At 46.6% G+C, this 19,868-nt stretch overlaps 1 protein-coding gene across 1 annotated transcript in view; it reads left to right on the top strand.

The window, feature by feature from the left end:
* The window catches only part of LOC144768097 (solute carrier family 25 member 36-A-like), a 65,295-nt gene extending 45,940 nt beyond the window's left edge, over window positions 1–19,355 (top strand). The window contains exons 3-7 of the mRNA XM_078651484.1: window positions 5,955–6,032; window positions 7,470–7,570; window positions 9,669–9,735; window positions 17,843–18,138; window positions 18,283–19,355. Coding sequence (XP_078507610.1) covers window positions 5,955–6,032; window positions 7,470–7,570; window positions 9,669–9,735; window positions 17,843–18,138; window positions 18,283–18,479 — 739 coding nt within the window. The 3' untranslated portion in view covers window positions 18,480–19,355. The remainder of the gene's footprint in view (window positions 1–5,954; window positions 6,033–7,469; window positions 7,571–9,668; window positions 9,736–17,842; window positions 18,139–18,282) is intronic.
* The last annotated feature ends 513 nt before the right edge of the window (window positions 19,356–19,868 follow it).

Genomic DNA, 19,868 nt, shown 5'->3' with positions numbered 1-19,868 from the left:
CCGGAGAAGACGGAATCGTCAGCTGTGGACCTACTGGTGGAGGACCTTGTCCTAAATCATTTAGCGCCCAAGGGCCTGAGCAAGTTTTTTGCAGTAGAACGGGCCCACCGTGTCCCGGGTGGCCCGCCCAAGCTGGGTGCCTCTCCGCGCCCCATCATTGCGCGGATTTTCAACTTTCGTGACAGAGATGTGATACTGCAGGCTTCCCGCACATCAGGCCCCACGGAATATGAGAACGCTGCGGTCAGCTTTTACCCGGACTTCACCCAACAAGTCCAGAAGCAGCGGCTGGGATTTCAAGGAGTGAAGAAGAGACTGAGAGACAGGGACATGAAATATGCCATGCTTTTCCCGGCTCGATTGCGTATCGTCCATGACGATAGAACATTTTTCTTTGACCATCCTGCAGCGGCTAATGACTGGTTGGACTCGCTGCCTACGGGACGAGGGCGATTTGAACAATCGGAACCTTCCGGTGGAGCGGAGGGCGGCCCGACGGAGCAGGAATAGGGAGCGACATCGGCCCCCGGACCAACGTTTTGACTTTCGGCAGTGGTTCGATGCTATACTGATAATGATTGCTACTCCATTGTCTTACTGGGGTGTGGGTGAGGGGCGGGTGAGACTTCCTCCTCTGGGGTTCTTTTCGTAGATTAGTTGTATGTTAGGGCGACAGGCACGCTGCGAGTTGGGGTGGCTTTTGAGTCTAACGCAGGGGTGCGAGGTGGGGGGTATGACGTTGTTCTGGGGGGTTGAGAAGTTCAGGGATGTGTTTCTTTGTTTTTTTCAAGGCATAATGCTGATGATCTTCTGTGTTGTGGTGTCGCGGCTGGTGTGGGGGGGGACTTGGGGTGGACTCTGGGATGGGGGTAGGGGACTACGGATACTGTGTTGGAACGTAAATGGTCTGGGAGACAGAATTAAACGGGGAGTGGTCTTGCAGTTACTGAGACGCTTGTCCCCTGATGTGGTTTTGCTTCAGGAAACGCACTTGCTGGGTAATACGTGCCACGCCATGAATAGGCGTGGCTATCGTCTCATTGCACACTCAGGTTTCACTTCTGGCTCCAGAGGGGTGGGCATTCTAATCCGGACCTCCCTCCCCCTCGCTGTTGACGACATTATACTTGACGATAGAGGGCGGTATGCCGCCATTGTGGGGCGTTGGGAGGGTAGGGTGGTTACATTATTTTCTGTTTACATACCCCCAGGTCTTCAAACTACGACCTATGCAGATCTGGGAAGAGTGATTCTGGGAGTCCCCGAGGGTTTGCTTGTAGTCGGGGGGGACTTTAATTCAGTAGTATCTGGGATGTGTGATCGTTACCCTCCCCGAGTTCTCGCCAAGTTCCAATCCTGGCTTGGGGACTTCATGGAGGCGCTGGGGCTGACCGATTGTTGGCGCTTACATCATCCTGGGCAACAACAGTATACCTTTCACTCTGGGGCCCACGGCAGCCTTTCGAGATTGGATTATGTTTTGATGCCCTCCTCCCAGACTTCCCGTATAGGGGAGGTGAAACATCTTGCCAGGGGTATTTCGGATCATTCCCCACTGTGGTTGGTTGTGAACGCACATGGGGGATCGGAGGGTCGAGTGGCCCCGTTCAACCCATGGTACCTCCGTGATCCTAAGATTAGAGCGGAACTACTTAAGACAATTGATCAATACTTTGCCGAAAATGTGGGGTCAGTATCCTCTTCTGTCTCCTTGTGGGAGGCGTACAAAACTGTAATTCGCGGGCAGGCCCTCTCGTCGATTGGCAATGTTAAGAGATGTAGACGAGAGGAGGTTGTTCGTCTTGAGACTGAAATTACCGTTCTTGAGGGAGAGTTTGATGCTGGGGTCTCCCCTGAGAGGCTTCATCTGTTGGACCTAAAACAACATGAGTACAGAGCTCTGGTGACTGATGCAGCGAAGGAGTTGAGTCGTGAACAGCAGGGACGTCTGTATGATGTGGGAGATAAGGCTGGGAAGTTGCTTGCTTGGTTGGATAGGAGAGAATGCGCGAGTCGAGTGGTTCCTGTTCTAGTTGACGCGAATGGTGAAAGTATCACGGACCCTGCTGGGATTGTTGAGAGGTTCGCCGATTATTTTTCGGGTAGTGTACTCCCCTGTGTCCGATAGACCGGAGCAGGACTCCCACATGCTTTTACGCGATATTTCGCTACCATGCTTGTCTGATTCTGAGAGGGACCTGCTGGAAGCTCCGCCCACGGCGGATGAAGTTGCGACCGCTATCCGTTCGATCCGCTCCGGGAAGGCCTCGGGCCCTAATGGACTCCCTATAGAACTCTACAAGCTCCGTCCGGATGTGCTGGCACCATATATGCGATCTATGTTTTTGGAATCACTGGCGGAAGGGTTTCTTCCTCCTGACCAGAGATTGGCTTCCATAGTGGTTATTCATAAAGAGGGTAAGCCACGTGACCGCTGCGAATCATACAGGCCTATTTCCCTAATAAATGCTGAACCCAAGATCCTGGCCAAAGTTCTTGCTAATCATCTGGTGGCTGTTATAGGCGATCTGGTTCATCCGGACCAGTCCGGATTTATACCACATCGCAATACGGCACTTAATCTTCGGCGCTTGCATGGAGTCCTCGCGCGAGCGGGGACATTGAGAGAGTCGGCCATCCTGGCGTCTTTGGACGCCACCATGGCGTTTGACACGATTGAATGGCCCTATCTTTGGGCGGTCCTTTCCAAATTCGGGTTTGGGCCCACCTTTATCCGTTGGGTTCGATTGCTTTATGCTGATCCCTTAGCCCAGGTAGTGGTGAATGGACGTGTCTCGGCCTCCTTTGCTCTCGGTAGAGGTACGCGCCAGGGCTGTCCGCTGTCCCCACTCTTGTTTGCCCTTGCTTTAGAGCCACTGGCGGCTTGGCTGCGATGGGAACCATCCATGAAGGGCATTCGATGGTCTCCGGAATTTGAAGACCGAGTATCTCTGTATGCAGATGATATCCTTTTGTACCTCACATCGCCCCGAAAGTCGTTAATCGTCCTTTTCGACGTTTTGACTTCTTTCCGTAAAAATTCCGGCTTAGTTATAAATTGGTCTAAATCTTGCGTTTATGTTCTCTCCGGTGATACTCCTCTCCTGCCCCGTGATTGTCCTATTCCGGTGGTACTAGATGGTTTCAAATATCTGGGAATCTTTGTCACCTTGGACCCCACACTTCGGTATGTGTGCAATCTGCTGCCCCCTCTCAGACGCCTTCGGGCGGATGTCGGGACTTGGAGCAGACTCCCCCTTTCTCCCTTGGGACGAGCTGCGTTGTTTAAGATGATGTCGCTCCCCCGATTCCTTTATGCGCTTCAAAACACGCTTGATGTAGTGCCAGCGTAATATTTTCGTGAGATTGAGAGTCTACAGCGGCAATTGTTATGGGGCGGCCGTCCTCGCATCGCCCTCTCGAAGCTTACACTCCCTTGGTACGATGGCGGCATCGCTCTCCCGGACATTCGTCGCTATTACTGGGCCTCTCAATTGGGGGCCATCAACCATGGCACCTACACTCCCCCACTAAACCCGGCTTTTGCGATGGGCAGATGGTTGCTACCCGGTGGGGACTATAATAGGGCTCTATATGCGAAATCAGCTGGCAAAACTCTTACGGGCCACACCAAAACAGCAGTGCAGGTGTGGCGTAGAGCTACGGCGGCCACGGGATGGGCCGACAGGCCGACCCGGGCTACCCCCCTATATGCTTCGGATAAACTGGGCTCCCTTTGGCAATCGAAGGGATTTGATCGGTGGGACATGATCGGGATCAGTAGGGTAGATGACGTATGGATCAAGGGCAGGGTCAAGACGTTTGAGGAATTGAAAGTTGAGTATGGGCTGAATGATAAGGAATTCTTCAGATATGCGCAAGTCCGGCATGCGGTCTTGTCTGTTTTTCCACTAGGCTCAGACGTGCCGGAGGCATCCCCGCTCGAGGATCGGATTCTGGATGGTCACGTTCCTGATAGCACGATCTCGCTAATTTATAAAAAGTTGATCAATACCAGGACTGATCTACTAGATAGTCTTCGAGGGTTGTGGACCAGAGATGGTCTAGAACTCGATGATGAGGACTGGCAGTCCGCTATTTCTTCCCCGAAGGAAGTGGCTATCCCGGCACGTCTTCGGTTCGTCCAACGGAAAATTTTGCATAGTGTGTATGTGACTGGCCCACGTCTGGTTCGAATGGGATTTTCGATGGATGGATTGTGCAGGCGCGGATGCGGTATGGTGGCTACGTTCCTTCATATTATCTGGGAATGCCCTGCTGTGATACGTTATTGGAACCGCGTGCATGAAGTAATGAGTGAGGTCACGGGAGTGCGATTAATGCCTGAAGCGCGAAGATGCTTGTTGAATGTCTGGGAGCCGAATGACTACAATCAAGCGCAGCTCCGTTGGGCGACCTTGGGCAACATGGTAGCCAAGCGTGATATTGCCCAATTGTGGGGCGCTCAGAAGCCTCCGACACTTCTGGGGTGGACACAAAACATGGATTGGTGCATGTTTCGAGAAAAAACTGTGTATGTTTCCCGTTGCAGACCAGGCAAGTGGGGGAAAGTGTGGACCCAATGGAACGCATACCGTGGAGATATATGTACTCCCCCAATGTCTGAATTTGATGCTGATTTGTCTTCCTCCCAACCTGACGTTTCCTCCGCAGGAATATAGTTGTTTTGTATAAATTTTGGTCTCCTTTCCCCCCCCCCCCAATTATTGATTGCACTACCGCTTGATTCCTCTATGTACCCCCCCCCCCACGGACCACATGATGACCTGTTTTAATGTACTGCCTTGTTTTGTATTGTTCTTTTGTTTTCTTGTTTTAAAATCAATAAAAAGTTTTCAAAAAAAAATATTAAAATTCTGATATATGTATATATCGATATTTGTAGGAACGATATTATGTCAGAGATCCGTCACTTCCTGTGATGCCACAGACAATGTCATGCGCAGTGATCCTACTTGCATACTGCTACTTGGTTACTTCCCCCACTTCTTTTTTAAGGACTTGTGGCCCCGCCTGGCACCGTCTCTTCTGTAACATTGTGCCCTGGCCTCAGTGATGTTTTACTACTGCTTGCCTTGTTCTTCATTCAGTTGCGCTTACCTTACGTCCTCCTCCCCTTATTCGCTTTATTCATCACTCTGTTGTTTCTCCCCTCTTTCCCGTCCAGTCTTGACTGCTTTTACCTCATAACTGTGTCCCCCTGAAGAAATTCAGCCTCACTCTCTTCTCGACTCCCCCTGCTGGAGCCCTCTTAATCTATGCTCCTTCACTAATTGGTGCACTCTCTCCTGCAGCATCCCTTCGGAGCGGTACCAGAGTCCCTCATTCATTTCTAACTTCTTTACCCCCGCATTGACGTCACCCTGCGCGGTGCATCAGCCTGGGCCAAATGCTTGCTGCGTGACAGCGCCACCTTGCTGCCGCTAATAGGCACCACACCCTTGCACCTTTTTGTGGTCATGAACCCCAAAAAACTGTCCCTGGTTTGCTGGCGACCGACGTGCCCCACCTTAGTAGGAAGAGGACCCTGACTTCCTGCGCCCCGGTATTTACTTACCCCAAACTCAGCCCACAGTGTCCCCTGGCCAGTAGGCATCACAGTAGTCCTTTGGTCTGCACCACTTGCCCAAACACTTGCCCAAAAATTTCTGGGAAGGGAAAGAGCCCACATTCACTTGTTCCCACCTCAACCCCAAAGCCCCCTCCACAACAGGGAAGCTGGTTTGGCATTGACTGCATGTTAAGGTACAGATCTGGGCTGGGGCGCATGAGGTAGACCATTCACATTTCATGGGATTCAGTAAAGTATGCCAGAAAAACATCTGTAGCACTTACAAATCCAAACAAAAATCAGTGTGAAAATGTACAATGTCTATTTCCAGAAGACCTCTGAGTAATTTGTCCCCCTGGCCTGTATTTTCTCTTCCATACAGATCTATCTTGCAGAATGAGGGTGCCCGCTCCCTCTTCAAGGGTCTGGGGCCGAATTTGGTGGGAGTGGCGCCATCCAGGTAAGTGCGCGCCTGTCTACCTCCATACACGAGCATTGCATGCAGTAGACGCAGAGGGTGGTATGCTTGTGAATTACAGATTCTTGTACCTGCTTGGGATGAAAAGGCGGCCATGTTGATATAATTTGTTATGTAAACTTGATATGCACAAGCAGTGATCTTGAGACAGAAATAACTGGACATAGAATCCATATCTACGTTCCCCATTGGTTTGTCTGTAGCAGAACTGCAACCGGTCCATTTGATCATTGAAACTGGTTGAACAGGGCAGTGTGCGGAATATCCCCCTGTCGGGATACTCCTGATGAACCGGGGCACCTTAGTAGGTTCCTGGTGTAAGATTGGGCTCTGAACTCCTAGTTGCACACATCTGTCCCCACAGGTTGGTGATGGGTCCACCTCAGAGGAAACCATCCCTGCAGCTCTCACCTGTGAGGACATCTCAGACCACAGCCACAGAGCACACCTGCACTGAAATTGAAATTTGTGTTTATTGTTCAGTTAGTTAAAACCATAACAATATACCAAATCCCAATTTTAAAAGTCTACGTCATATTAAAATGACATCTCTATAAAAACATAAAATTCTAGAGTTATATAATTATAAAATGCTTTTCGTATTATTACTGTGATTTAACATTCAGTTCGTGCTCATGGATTCGTAATTTTTTTTATCAATTTGCAGTTCATTTGGGGGTCATTAGAGTCTAGTCCACATATGATGGTTGATCTACACGATCTTCTGCCTCTGTCCTGAAATGCTCGCCGCAATATTTTGGTTCGAGCTGGTTGCAATGTCTTACAATGACATACAAGATGGATCAAATCTTCTTTTTTTATAACCACAATGCTGACAATTTTCGTTTTCTTTTAGTTCCCAATGGGGCGCTTCCGCAAGAGTAGGGAACTGTCCGAACCTTAACATTATTAATTTCCTCTTTACATAGATGGAATAAGTAGAGTCCAAATAGGCCGCTTGCTTCAAGGTTTTATAGGTGTTGATCAGTGTCCATGAGTGACTTCTTGTGCGAAAATGTTCTTTATCGATCAATATTGAGTGGAACCTTGCAGCTTTGTTTAATATTAATTTGAATGCCTGCACTGTAGTATTGCACATTGCTGAGAAGAGATGCTTACTCGTCTCTTCTTTCATAGAGGACAGCACACCTCTCAGAGCAGACATCTAGTGCAGCCCTTTGGATACTGTGTCACTCACTGGAGGCAGCCATGTTTGCCTTCTCCTTTAGAAGAATACCACTTCACTCCCAGGTGATAACCACAGCTGCTAGCCCCTCAGGGGAGTCCCACATCACACAGGTGACCTCGTGCACCTTTCCTGCAGTAGTGAAGTAGGCTGGGAATGGGAAGAGTGGAGCTTGGGGTTTCTCAGGGGCATTGCACTCTAACCGGTGTTTTCATTTCCTTCCTCCCTCCCAGGGCCATCTATTTCTGGGCCTATTCGACTGCCAAGGAGTTCTGCAACACCCGCCTGGCACCAGAGTCCAAAACCGTGCACATCCTCTCTGCCTCCTTCGCAGGTGAGTCAGGCAGTCTAGGGGGATCTTGAACCTGCTGCTGGGTTCTTTTTTTTGTGGAAACATATTTTATTGTCAGACTGCACATATGATGCAGGGCTCTGCACTCCAGAGACAACTGCAGTATCAAACATTACATCAGCCAGAAGGCAATCGACTTTTCTTTTTGTAAAACGAGCAAATAAAAGAAATGACTATGCATATGAAACTACATCCCCCCAACAGACTGCTGCTGGGTTATTTGAGTATGTTTTGGGCCACAGTTTACAATCTCACTAAGATATCGCGGTGAATGAAAGAGAAAGTACCACTCGGCGCGCCTTTTCGATCATTGAGTTCTACGCAATTTAAAATCAAAGATTCATCCAGTCATTTTATCTTTTTCCCATATAAATATTTACTTTTTTCAAACTTTTACAACGTGTCACTATTCTCGGACACATTTCCAAGTGGAAGAGAGGCACATTACTTTGTGTGTGATTTTGTTTATATGGCTATTCTGACATGAGTAGTCCACATCTGGGAAAAATAGTCACTGAAGTTACCCTGCAAAAGTAAAAGGGGGTGTGATTCTGGGACTTTGTATTTTGGACCATTCGGTGCCCAAACAGCACGTAGGGTGTCCCTTCCCTTAAAGCACCTGTTGCATAGGTCTATGCGTAGCCAGCCTTGTACATATTTTCACCACAGCAATTGTCAACTAATCATTCTCTAATCTAAATGTGAAAGAGCAGCTGGCAGGAGCATGATGACGTATTATGGGATGCAGTAGGTGGAATACTCAGGTTTCCTCCTGTGCTCTGCTGTTGACGACATTCTCTTGAACATTCCTACTCACTGAACAAACATTGGCAAAGCCAATTGATATCGCCTATAAAAACGATTGGCTTAACCACATTTTTTAACCATGCTGGAAAGCATCACAGCTGCTGTGCAGCATGGCAATTTTTTTAAAAAAAACAATGAAGATGCCGCTGTGCCATTATGGAGCCCTTTGCGTGTGTGTTGAACTGCCATGCGGATGCCTACAGAAGTTCACTTTATTGACCAACCAAGCTCAAAAGTGTCCTTCTAAAATGTAGTGTGAGAGCACTTCTAAAAAAAAATTATTAAACTCCTGAATGGGATTGGGTTGAGAGGGTGGGCTGAAGCAACACATCGGCCAGGGTCTAAGCAACACTGCAAGCGGGATTTAATCAACACAGCGGGTGAGAGTTAAGCAACAGGGTGTGGGTGGCTAAGCAAAACCGCAGACGCGGGAGAAGCAATACAAGAACACGGGTGGAAAAGCAATCCGAGTGCAACACAAGTGTGGTTGGGTGGTGAGAAGCTTATGGGCAAGAGAGCAATTTAGAGGTGGGAGAAAAGCACACGAGGGAGACAGCTGGAAACACATGCACTCTCCCTAAAAGCGACCAGAGCCAGCCAAGCAGTCTATGCTCCAGGTGAGGGACAAACCCAAAGATGGATAGACGGAAACAAGGAAAGTACTCAAATAGAAAGCAAGGAAATAAAAGTGGCCATAGGGCCAAGTAGTGGTTTACAGTGGGAGAGCTGCAAGCCCCTGTATGTATTTGGAAAACCCACAATATGTCTTCCGCAACCAGAATGCTTGTGCTGCTTGGTAGACTTGTCCTACAAAGGCCACTTCTGGATCATTTTTTCAGTAGTTTGGCACCACCACTTGAGCTGCTTCTTACCGCTCTTTATGAAAGTCTGTTTTTTTTTTTCAGCATACTGAAAGACAAGATAGCTGCCCCACTGACATTGTGTAATGTGAAGCCTGCTTCCCACGGTGCAATGCATTGTGGGCATTTCTTCACTTCAGCATCATATTCTGCCAGGGGAATGCAAAACTGCAACGTCAGAAATGTAAAACCACGCCCAAAGGGCCCATAACAATGTCCAAATGTAAACTACTGGCAGGCAGAGTTGCATTAAAATCATTTGTTCGTTTTTTTTTAATTCTTAGTTAAATATTTTGCTTTTTTGCTATATATAATTACACCCTCCCCCTTGCATTCTAGCTGCTGAGTAATTCAGCTTCAAGTTTCTGCTGTGGACTTTCAATTCTTTAACCTTTCACCTCTCCCTCTGCCAGGGTTCACGTCCATCACGTTGACCAACCCCATCTGGATGGTGAAGACCAGGATGCAACTGGAGGAAAGGTAAGAAAGACACCCTGGTGCTACTGGTTTACAGTGCCTCAGAGAAAGTGGGGAGATAACTGGCTTCTCTGAGGCACTTTTCTGACAGACCAGGCCTTTAGGGCTTGAACTGATTTCTGTGAATGTTGGGGTTTTAAAAAGGGGCAATTGTAGGATGCATTAGTTGGAACTAGTAATGCTTCTAAAGTTGGAGCAGCAACTATTGAAGTATAAAAGATATCACAGGAACTGATGTCCCAAAAAATGTCAGACACGTCTTGGGATCGCATTCTTCTTATTCTTCTTAGTCTTTGTCGGGCGCTAATCAGTTACTGATACATATGGTCTTTGCGACTGAATCGCGTTTTTAAGCCGGACCATAATTGTGCCCCTGCTGCGTATTCGCCTGCACAATTTTCTGACCAGTAAAGTGGGACATAAATCCTAAAGGCAGATAATGTAAAAGTTAGGGTTTGCCTATCTTGGAACTTACAGAACCATGCATAATTGGCATATTATCCACAGGCCAAGGTCCGAAACTCAGAATCATGCGGTAATTGTGCACCTATAAATGTTTGCAACCCACTGTGTTGACAATTACTGCACCACTTTGCACCCATCAGTGAATAAAGGCCATAGTTACCAAATGTAGGCATTTCAGCTAACTACTATTCATGAAAATTGAAAAGGCATGTCAGATTTTTTTCACTGCATTCCAGAATTTGCAAAGTCTCAAAGTCAGTCCGGATATAGTTGACGCATTTAGCCCACATCCGGAAAGCGATTTTCCTGAAATAATTGACCTCATGTCGCATCTTTCCGGAATGTATCGTGTATTGAAGGAGGTCTTTCTTTGGAGAGCTAATTTAATGCTGGCCTCTTCCTGGTCTTAATTCAAGGCTGATGGTGGCTTATTTATTCTTTGAAAGGAGGCTCAATGTTCTCCTTTATGCGATGGTTGATCAAGTTTTCCCTCGTGCCATGCTTGTGAACGGAAGCCGGCTTTTTTTAAATGTTCATACATAACTTGTCCTTGAGGATAGAATATCATGTAACACAGACTTACCTCATCAGATCTAGAAGCAATAGTATAGGGTGAAGCAACCTTCGGATTGAAATTTCCTTAAGAGTGCAACTAAATTTATTCGGAAAAATTAATAGATTGAATTCCTCTAACAATATTATCTTTGGAAGCAACAAATCAAGACATATGTCTTCATACCGGATCCATCGTTTAAAAAGTCATGAGGCAATTTGACTAATAAAGTTGAACATATATAGGGCCTCATTAAGATTGCGGTTTTTCCGCATCCTCCGGGCCGGCGGAAGTGTCCGCCGGCCCGGAGGATGCGGAAAAACCGCGGCGGAGCCTTCAAAGACCCCCCGCCAGATTAGGATGGCTGGGGGGTCAGGAAGACCGTCCGCCGCTTTTCCGCCGCGGTCGCCTACCGACCGCGGCGGAAAAGCTATAACCTGGCAGGCGGTGTCTATGAGACACCGTCCGCCATATTATGATGGTGGTGAATACATGCTTTTCCATGGTGGCTTTTCCGCCATGAAAAAGCATACGGACATTCACTTTGGGGGCCCGCGGCCCGTTGCAGGCCCCCTGGGTGAAGGGGCGGTGGGGGGTGCACATGGGGGGTACCTATGGTACCCCCCTGCATTTGCGTGCACAAAGCAGCAGGCACCGCGTGGTGCCTGCCGCTTTGTGCACGCAAATGCGATGCATGCATTTTTAACATTGCGGCGGGTGCAGCTTGAAGCTGCACCCGCCGCATTGTTAAACATAGAGGATGTGACCGCCACCCTGGCGGTCACATCCTAATCAGCACGGAGGGAACGCCGCAGCCCCTGCGGACGTTCCCTCCTCCTCAGGGGTCGCTGACGGACTTGAGTCCGTCCGCGATCCTAATTACCCCCTAAATTTGGTTTCATACACCTAATTTGAAATAAAGGCCCCCTCATTCACTCTGTTAGTACCACACTATCCACAAATCTCTTACAATAATGGAGGTTGTGCAATGAACAGCTACACGCCTCAGTAGATAGCGATATCCTAATTGTTACATTTTACGAAACAAAAGCAGGAAGTCGACATCTTTCAGACTCCTTTCCTTAGTTCTTGGTCTTTCTTCAGAACGCAACACAATTTTTTAATCTGCGTTTGTGATGCCGACAGAATGTTGTCATTGGAATACCTCACTCTCATGAAGATTATTACAGTGAATCTCAGAAAAGCGGTGCTGCCCTTAACACCTTTGGTGGTTAGAATTAGTCGCGATAAAGTTTATAAAACTTTTCACGTTCAAGTCTCTTATCTTGGGCACACTGCCATTCTTTTCGTGCCCCAAATATGGAGTGTGTTTGAGCAGTACACACTGATGAAATCAACATGGCCCAGAGTTTTAGAGCTAATCTATCCTACTTTTATTAGTTCTTAAGATACCAAAGTCCAGACTGTAGGCCCGGTTATAATTCCAAGGTGTCACAACCTGGTCTCTGTAGAAGTCCTACAAAAGTTTATGGTGTTTTAGGCAGTTCTTGTGAGAAGTTCCAGTGGCATCACCAAAATATCTGCAGATACATGTGGCACAAATGTCCACTCCTGAGCAGTTTACTTTCTACAGATATTTTTTGTTCCACCTTACCGTAAAGAGTATACTCCACCTTTTTAGGTCAGATTTCCATTGCATATTTTCCTATTCATGCAGAAGTTTTGTCGCTGTGAACTTCTTCTGTTGTTGAATAAGAATTTAGAAGTATGCAGTATGTTTCAGGGACTAGAATAAAAACAACTTGGAACATGAGCTACAAAAAAGATACCATATCAGCAAAGCAACTGTAAGTTTAAAAAAAGACAAGTAGATAACTGAAAAACACACTATATTTAATTATCTTCCAGTAAGAATTTAGGCATCTAAAATAAATAACTTAATAATATGCGCTCGCAGCAGAACAGTGCATTCTGTCTCAGAGAAACACCAGGAGGCAGGTCACGACAAGCACATGGACCACATTACCCAGAATTACTTACTAACAAAAACCCTTTACAAACTTAGTAATCCAATTTAGATCTCATGTCCCCAAGTATATGCACAGTATCCGGTTTACACTGCGGAAATAATTACTCATGTGTAGGCAGTTACCAAATTAAGAGGGTGGGGGCAGGCTGTAGCTTGCGGCATCCGTTTATGTTTCCGTTAGACCGGCAAAATCCTGCGTTATCTCACTTATTCCTTGTGCTATGAAGAGTGGTACATTAGTGTCCCTAATTTTAATAGAGTCCTCATTTGACTTTGTCGAAAGTGACATTTCATACTGAGAGTGAAAACAGTGGCGCCTTAATGATGCCCCTAAAATGTAGCGACAAGTTTGCAGTTGGTGTATAAGGGAGTCATGTTAATGACCTAGGTTGTGCTAATGTCTGCTTGACTGACCAAAGCCACCGTTGAGGATCATTTAATGAGGACACCGACGTACTGCTGCCGTCCACCACCCCAGCGAAAACTGTCATATTCTGAAACTCAAAAGTTAGTGCTTCTTGCTGCCCTAAAGTCTACATGTCGGGGTTCTAGTATTCTACATGCAATAAACTGCTTTAGATGCTGTTGGCCATGTAAAGACCGTGCTTTCCTTTAGCCATCAGCCAGATTCAAAATTGGGTAGAAACTAACAAGATTGTAAAGATGATTTTGTAAGCGGTGGTTCCCCAGGGGCTGTTGGATGGATGGGTCCTCTAAGTCCTGCCATGGATTCTTTATTGCAGGTGGCGCAACACAAAGACAATTGACGGGCAAGTATTAGCACTGCCCTTGTACTAGTGCATGATATTACTCTGCCAGTTACAACTTTGACCTGACTACCATGGAGGTACTGATTTGATACCCTGATGAAGCCCCAGACCTTGTCAGGCCTTAGAGCAGGGCTGAAACATGTTGGTCTAAAAATCTAGGGTCATAGGACCATACTAGTCCACATTATGCACTTACCTTATTTTAGTCTTCTCCATCTTCCCCACAAATAAAGGGATACCTAGGAGAAGGTGAGGGATTTTTAATCGCTAGTTAAGCCCCCTGGTCACCCTCTATTTCTAAGAGTTCCCTGGAACATGGTTGAGCCCAACATGACCTTTAGGAGTCGGGGTGAACCCGATGATGAAGCATGCCACTACTAGAATGTGTGAGGCTTATATATAAAAAAGAAATTTTTCCTTTCCTGCACTAGTCCTGCAGAGTAGCATACCCACGCGGGGTGACCAACCCCTCCAGTCGTATTTGGTATGTTATATACCATACTCCCCATAACCCTTGGCGGGATACTTTATTGTTGAACTGGTGTGAAAACAACCCTGTAGTCCAGTAATTCTGCATACATTTTAATCCTGATTGGAGCGTAACCACTAATCAGCGTTTTCAGCACACTTTGAGAATGATGGCTTTAAGATTTTGCTTGTAATTGATAAATTACCTTCTTTGCTTTGTGGTTCCTGTGTGCAGTCTGGCACTTTTGGGGGGCGGGAGGAAGTTAAATTAGAGGATCCCTAGTGGAAGCAAATGTCCATTGTTGGCACTACCACTTCTGATTCCAAGTGTGAAAAGTATCTGAAGATAGCTGGACAGATCTTGAGTGACCTTCCATGGAGAAGTGTGGCTCACTGGTTAGAGGAGGCAGACCTGGAAGCAGAGGTCAGCCCGGGACCAGGGTTCAATTCCCGGCTCGGCGGGGTCTTGAGTCCTAAAATGTCCATGGACTCGACAATTCTCGCTCCGGTGCCTACTCGATTCATGGGTTCACACTCTGCGACTCTGGGCAATAGCTTGCTGAATCTTCACAACGGCCCCTCGCGGCGGGATGCCTGGCTTTCACCTTGCGGATACCCTGCCGGGGTTATCTCACAGGGGAATACCAGGACGGGTTCCCTAAGCAAGCGCTTAGAAACCGCTCGGTGATTTGCGCTATATAAATTCCTGTACGTTTACATTTAATGACGTCCGAGGTTACAGTGGCACCCACCATCTGAAGTGGAACCAAGGCGAGGATTCAATCGTCAGAGTAAATCGCGAAACCAAAAAGTACAGCCCAAGTCAGCATGCTTTGTGCACTCCGCGGTGCGATGAGCAACAGAGTTCCAGTTACGTAAGCGAATGTGGCCATGTGACATGTCAGGGCGGGGCTTTGAATTATTGTGAATGTTCCAGGTGATTGAATGATGTAAGAACGCACATGTATATTACTCACGGATTACATGTCAGACCTTTTTAATTAATGTTCTGTTGATAAGCTCCAAGCACGTGCTGCTTACACAACTGTGCAGTAGAGGCAGGATGCCAAAGTGACTAAGTGCAATTAAGGACTACAAAATTTTGGGCTGAAGTGGCTGGCACCCTAAACTATTGCATAACTAATTGATAAATTATCGCTGGTAAAAACAAGGGTGTGCATTTGTGCAAGGATCGTAAAATAGCATGTCCGGGCGAAAAGATACAAATTAAAACTTCTAATGATAATGCATCCTTTGTAGTGTACAGATGATGGTGAAATATTGATAAACATACCAAGGTGAACTACAGAGCAGTAAAAGTGGGTATCTGAAAAGAACTAAGTTGTGAGGATGCATTGCTAATACTTCTAGTGAATGTATTGTATTGTTATTGCATTTATATAGCGCTTACTACCCCTGATGAGGCGTTGAATCGCTTTTTCGGCGAGTAGCCCGCTACTGCGGGACCCATAGAGGATTAGTGTTAAATTAGTATAGTGAAACATGCAAGTACATTTTAAGTGGTGGATAGGTTAGTCAGTTATATGGATTTGGAATGATAGCAGAAGGATAGAGGAGGACAAAGGTTTGTTTTTATATAGCGCTTGTTGACGCACGCTATTCAGGAAGCCCATAAAGCATTAGTGGTGAATTAATATGGTGAAATATGAAGTAATTTCCGTGGTGGATATTTAGTCAGTTATTTGAAGTGAGAAGAATAGCGGAGGGATAAAAGGGGAAGAAAGGTTTGCATTCATATCGCACTTGTTACCCCTGATGGGTGTTGATGTGCTTTTCTGGCGAGTAGCACGCCAAACTGGAACCCATAAAGGATTAGTGTTGAAAATTAGTATAGTAAAATATTAAGTAATTTGAGTAGTCGATATGTTGTTCCGTTATTTGGGTAGAGAAGGGTAGGTGGCGGGATAGAAGAGGGAAAGAGGTCTGTGTTCATATAGCGCTTGCTACCCCTGATGGGGTTTTGAAGCGCAAGTAGCACGCTACTCTGTAACCCATCAGGATTAGTGTTGAATTAGTATGGTGAAACAGGAGAATAATTTTAGTGATGGATATGTTAGTCAGTTATTTGTATTGAGAAGGGTTGGGGAGGGGTAGAAAAGAAAAAAAGGTTTGCATTTATATAGCACTTGTAACCCTGATGGGGTGTTGAGACTCTTTATTGGCGAGTAGCACGCTACTCCGGAACCCAATAAAGGATTAGTGGTGAATTAGTATAGTTGACATTGGAATTTGAAAAGTGAACATGTTAGTCTGTTAATCTTGATTGAAAAGGATAGTGGAGGGATCAAAGAGTGAAGGATTTTTTTTTTTAGGTCTTAGCAGTAGGAGGAGGCCATGTAAAAAATATGTATGTATGTGTGTGCTATTTGTATAATGCAAACATTGCTGAAAGGAAGTGGAGTGCTGCAGTATTGCTGGAGTGATTACTATACTAATTCCAGTCTTAGAAAGTTTAGGTATAAAGGTTTGGAGGAAGTAACCACATGAAGGATACCCTAGGAAGCCTGCTTTCCGTATAATAGTCCTCCTCGTCTCTGGTACCCAGCGTCTACATGGCCCGTCTGTCGTGCATGCCTCTGCAACTCACCCCACTTCTGTGGCTCTTTCTTATACGATCAGAGTCCCTTGTGTCCTGCTACGCCTACCTGCACCCTCCGTACTTGCTGCCCAAGCAGCATCTCACTGGCTTCTGAAGTCTAATTTTGACCAACAGCGCTCAGTGAGTTGTACTTATATAGACTGCAGCACCCAGTAGTCTGATGTCTCTCTTTTCATGTGAGATGCACAAATGTCTATGACAGGGTGACTGTAACATTGGAAGATTCAGCTGGAGGAGATGTACGTCAGTACAAAGCGATCTTTTAGATCGCGGTACTTTACAAGGCTGCCATTACAACGCAAGTCGTTACAACGACTTGCGGTGGTGTGCACGGATTGAGGATTATTATAATTTTATATTCCAACACCAGTCCACGTAACAGCAGGGAAGGTGTTGGAATACAAAATTACAATATTCCTTATCCAACAGCGCCATCCAGCGCAAGTCGTAGTAACGACTTGCGTTGTAATGGCATCGTTGTAAAGGTAGTGCGGTGTAAACACCACGTTGTAAACGATATTTCCCGCTGGAGGCAACCAAGGGTTCTCAGTGTTTGAAGCAGATCTCCAGGGAGAAATGCTACTCAATCTTCTTCGCTTGTAGCAATCGATCAAGAGAGCATTGCCTCTTCGGGGGCTCCATGCTTTTGAAGCATCATTGACTGCCATAGTATTGAGGCCTACAAAATGAGATTCAAATGATTCTCCAATCTCAAGCACAGGTTTGCTGGTATATCTGGCATGAGACCGCGTGGCCATCAGCGGGGTGCAGTATGTGGTGGAAGCGCGGGAGCTTGGAATACTGACTCGGCAAACAAGACACTTACAAAATGGTTTCTTTTGAGCATCCTGTTTGCTGTGGAAAAGCATTAGTTAGCTAATGTTGTGCAAGGAAAAAAACAAACGTGGAAGCCACCCTACATCCATGAAGCTTTGTACCAGGCTGGAGCGTGGCGGCGTACAGATAGGCTTGCAGCCTGTGTCCCCTAGCTTGTACCTGTTGCGATTTGGTGAGGTCTGGTGGGGGTATTGTGGGTTGGTGTAGCTTGCTGGGCATTTGGGATAAAGAAGGGGCTTCTGTACTTATAATACTATGGTTTGCATTCTTCATGCCCTGATCAGTCCTTGACCTCACTTTGAGTTCCTTTATTTGGTGCCATCTGTGGTGAGGGTCTCGCGACACACAAATGTCCTTTTGCTTGAGCTAATGTTTCCTGCCTTACTCTCCTTCTCTCTCTCTCCCAGCCTTCAGGGGCGGCGCCAGACAAGCACAGCCGGATGCGTGAAGTACATCTATCAGAAGGAAGGTTTGCGGGGATTCTACCGCGGGATGAGCGCCTCCTACGTCGGCATCTCTGAGACTGTGATCCATTTTGTGATCTATGAGGATCTGAAGCAGCGGCTTATGGCACGTGGGACAGGATTCCAACATCCACTGCAGGCTGGAATGGGTGCGCAACAGCAGCAGCTCGACTTTGCATGGCTGATGGTAGCAGCTGGATTGTCGAAAATCAGCGCAAGCCTCGTCGCGTATCCACACGGTGAGTTCAGCCTAAATATGCTTTTTGGACTTTGTTCCTGTTTGCTAGGGATAATACTTTGATTTAGATTTGGAAATGTTGATCTTAAATTTTGAGAGGATGCTGATAAGTTCTCGACATTGACAATTTGATGCTCTCTTTCAGAGGTGATACGGACCCGGCTGCGTCAGGAACACTCCCCCTACAAGTCTTTTGTGCAAGCCGCACGGCTCATATACCGCGAAGAGGGCCCCCGCACTTTCTATCGTGGACTCCAGGCCCAGATGATCCGACAGATCCCCAACACAGCCATCATGATGGCCACATATGAACTCATTGTCCATGCTGCTGCCAAAGTGTGACGCATCCTACCAGGACCGAATGAACCACCGAGGTGAAAGAGCCGGGACTGTGTTCTCTTGTCTGAAGGCACTTGGACTTTGCAGGCAGTGTGCTCTGGGCTGCAACAGACACAGCACTGCCTTTGCTACTGTCCTTCTGCAGGATCTTGCAAAATGGTGGACTCCAAAGACTCCTAGACATGTGGTCCTCAAAGAGCCAAGTTGGCAGATTCCTCTGCAGAGAGCATCCTTGTGGCAACCCATGCCACAACAACTGTAGGCCGTGTTCCTCAAGGAGATGAGGGTCAACGCCTGCGTTTTCTTCTCTACAGATCTGTTTACTAGTAGTGCCTCAGTGAGGCATCGTGCAGCCTCATTGTCTAAGCAGATGCTCAGGGTAAGTGAAGATGCAAATGGTGCTAGCCTTCTGCATGATCGAGGTCTCATCGAACCCCAGAAGGCGCATTTCAGTATCGGAACCAAAAAGGATAACTCAGCCTACTCACCGGTGAGGAGGTCAAGATCTCTATCCAAAGAGGCAAGCTTTCCAAACCTACATCAATTAGTTCCTTTGGGCCTCTTATCCGCGAGTATACGCCCTCAAGGGTTCAAACCGCAGCTTCCGCCTCTGCCTTGACAAAGTCAGGGTAGGCCCAGGGCGGCGCCAGGGAGACTCGAGGCCATGCAGTAGCCTTAAAGGCAGGCTTTGCGTTTAGAAAAAAAAGAATGTTAAACATGGTGGCCAACTAAGCTTTGTGATGTTGAATTGAATACACTTTTAGTTTGGCCTGGAGCTTCTTTTCTGTGACAACATTTTATGTACCTCTGGTTGTGAGTTAATTTAAAAAACATCAATTGATGAAGCTATTTTTTTATTAAAAAAAAAAGGTTTTTTTGCTTCAGTTTTTTAAAAATCCCATGCTGTAATTGTGAACGACACCCATGTTAATAATGCAACTGTGTTTCTATATCCGTACGACTGTAAGGGAGAAAACCGCAATGAATAGGAAGGACTTAAGTTCTCAAGCTGATCGATCACTCCTCGTTTATTCCCTTCTCCGATGGCTGCTAGGTACTTTTGCTTAAACTGCAGTGAATCCTGCACCAAAAGTACAGTAAAATGTGCCCATTCCCAATATAACATATTTACTGTCATTCCAAGGCAGGCTTAATACACTCCTGTAAGCACCATAGTCAAAACCCCCTGTTTTCAGGCTGTCCTCCTGTGGCAAGAACCCTCCCTGGATGGTGTCCGTGCTGTCGTTCGTGCTGGTAGAGAGTCCGTTTGCCAGATATGTCCTCCAGTTGCCTGGCACTTCCAAGATAGCCTCAGAAATCCATATATATATATATAGGGAGGTCCAATAAAAAGTTGCGTTTTCTAAGAAGGCCTCCATGTTTCATTCGTGT

This window comes from Lissotriton helveticus, chromosome 7, assembly GCF_964261635.1.
Source record: "Lissotriton helveticus chromosome 7, aLisHel1.1, whole genome shotgun sequence".
Taxonomy (NCBI): domain Eukaryota; kingdom Metazoa; phylum Chordata; class Amphibia; order Caudata; family Salamandridae; genus Lissotriton; species Lissotriton helveticus.
The sequence above is the reverse complement of the archived record's forward strand: the minus strand, read 5'-3'. Positions and strand labels throughout refer to the sequence as shown.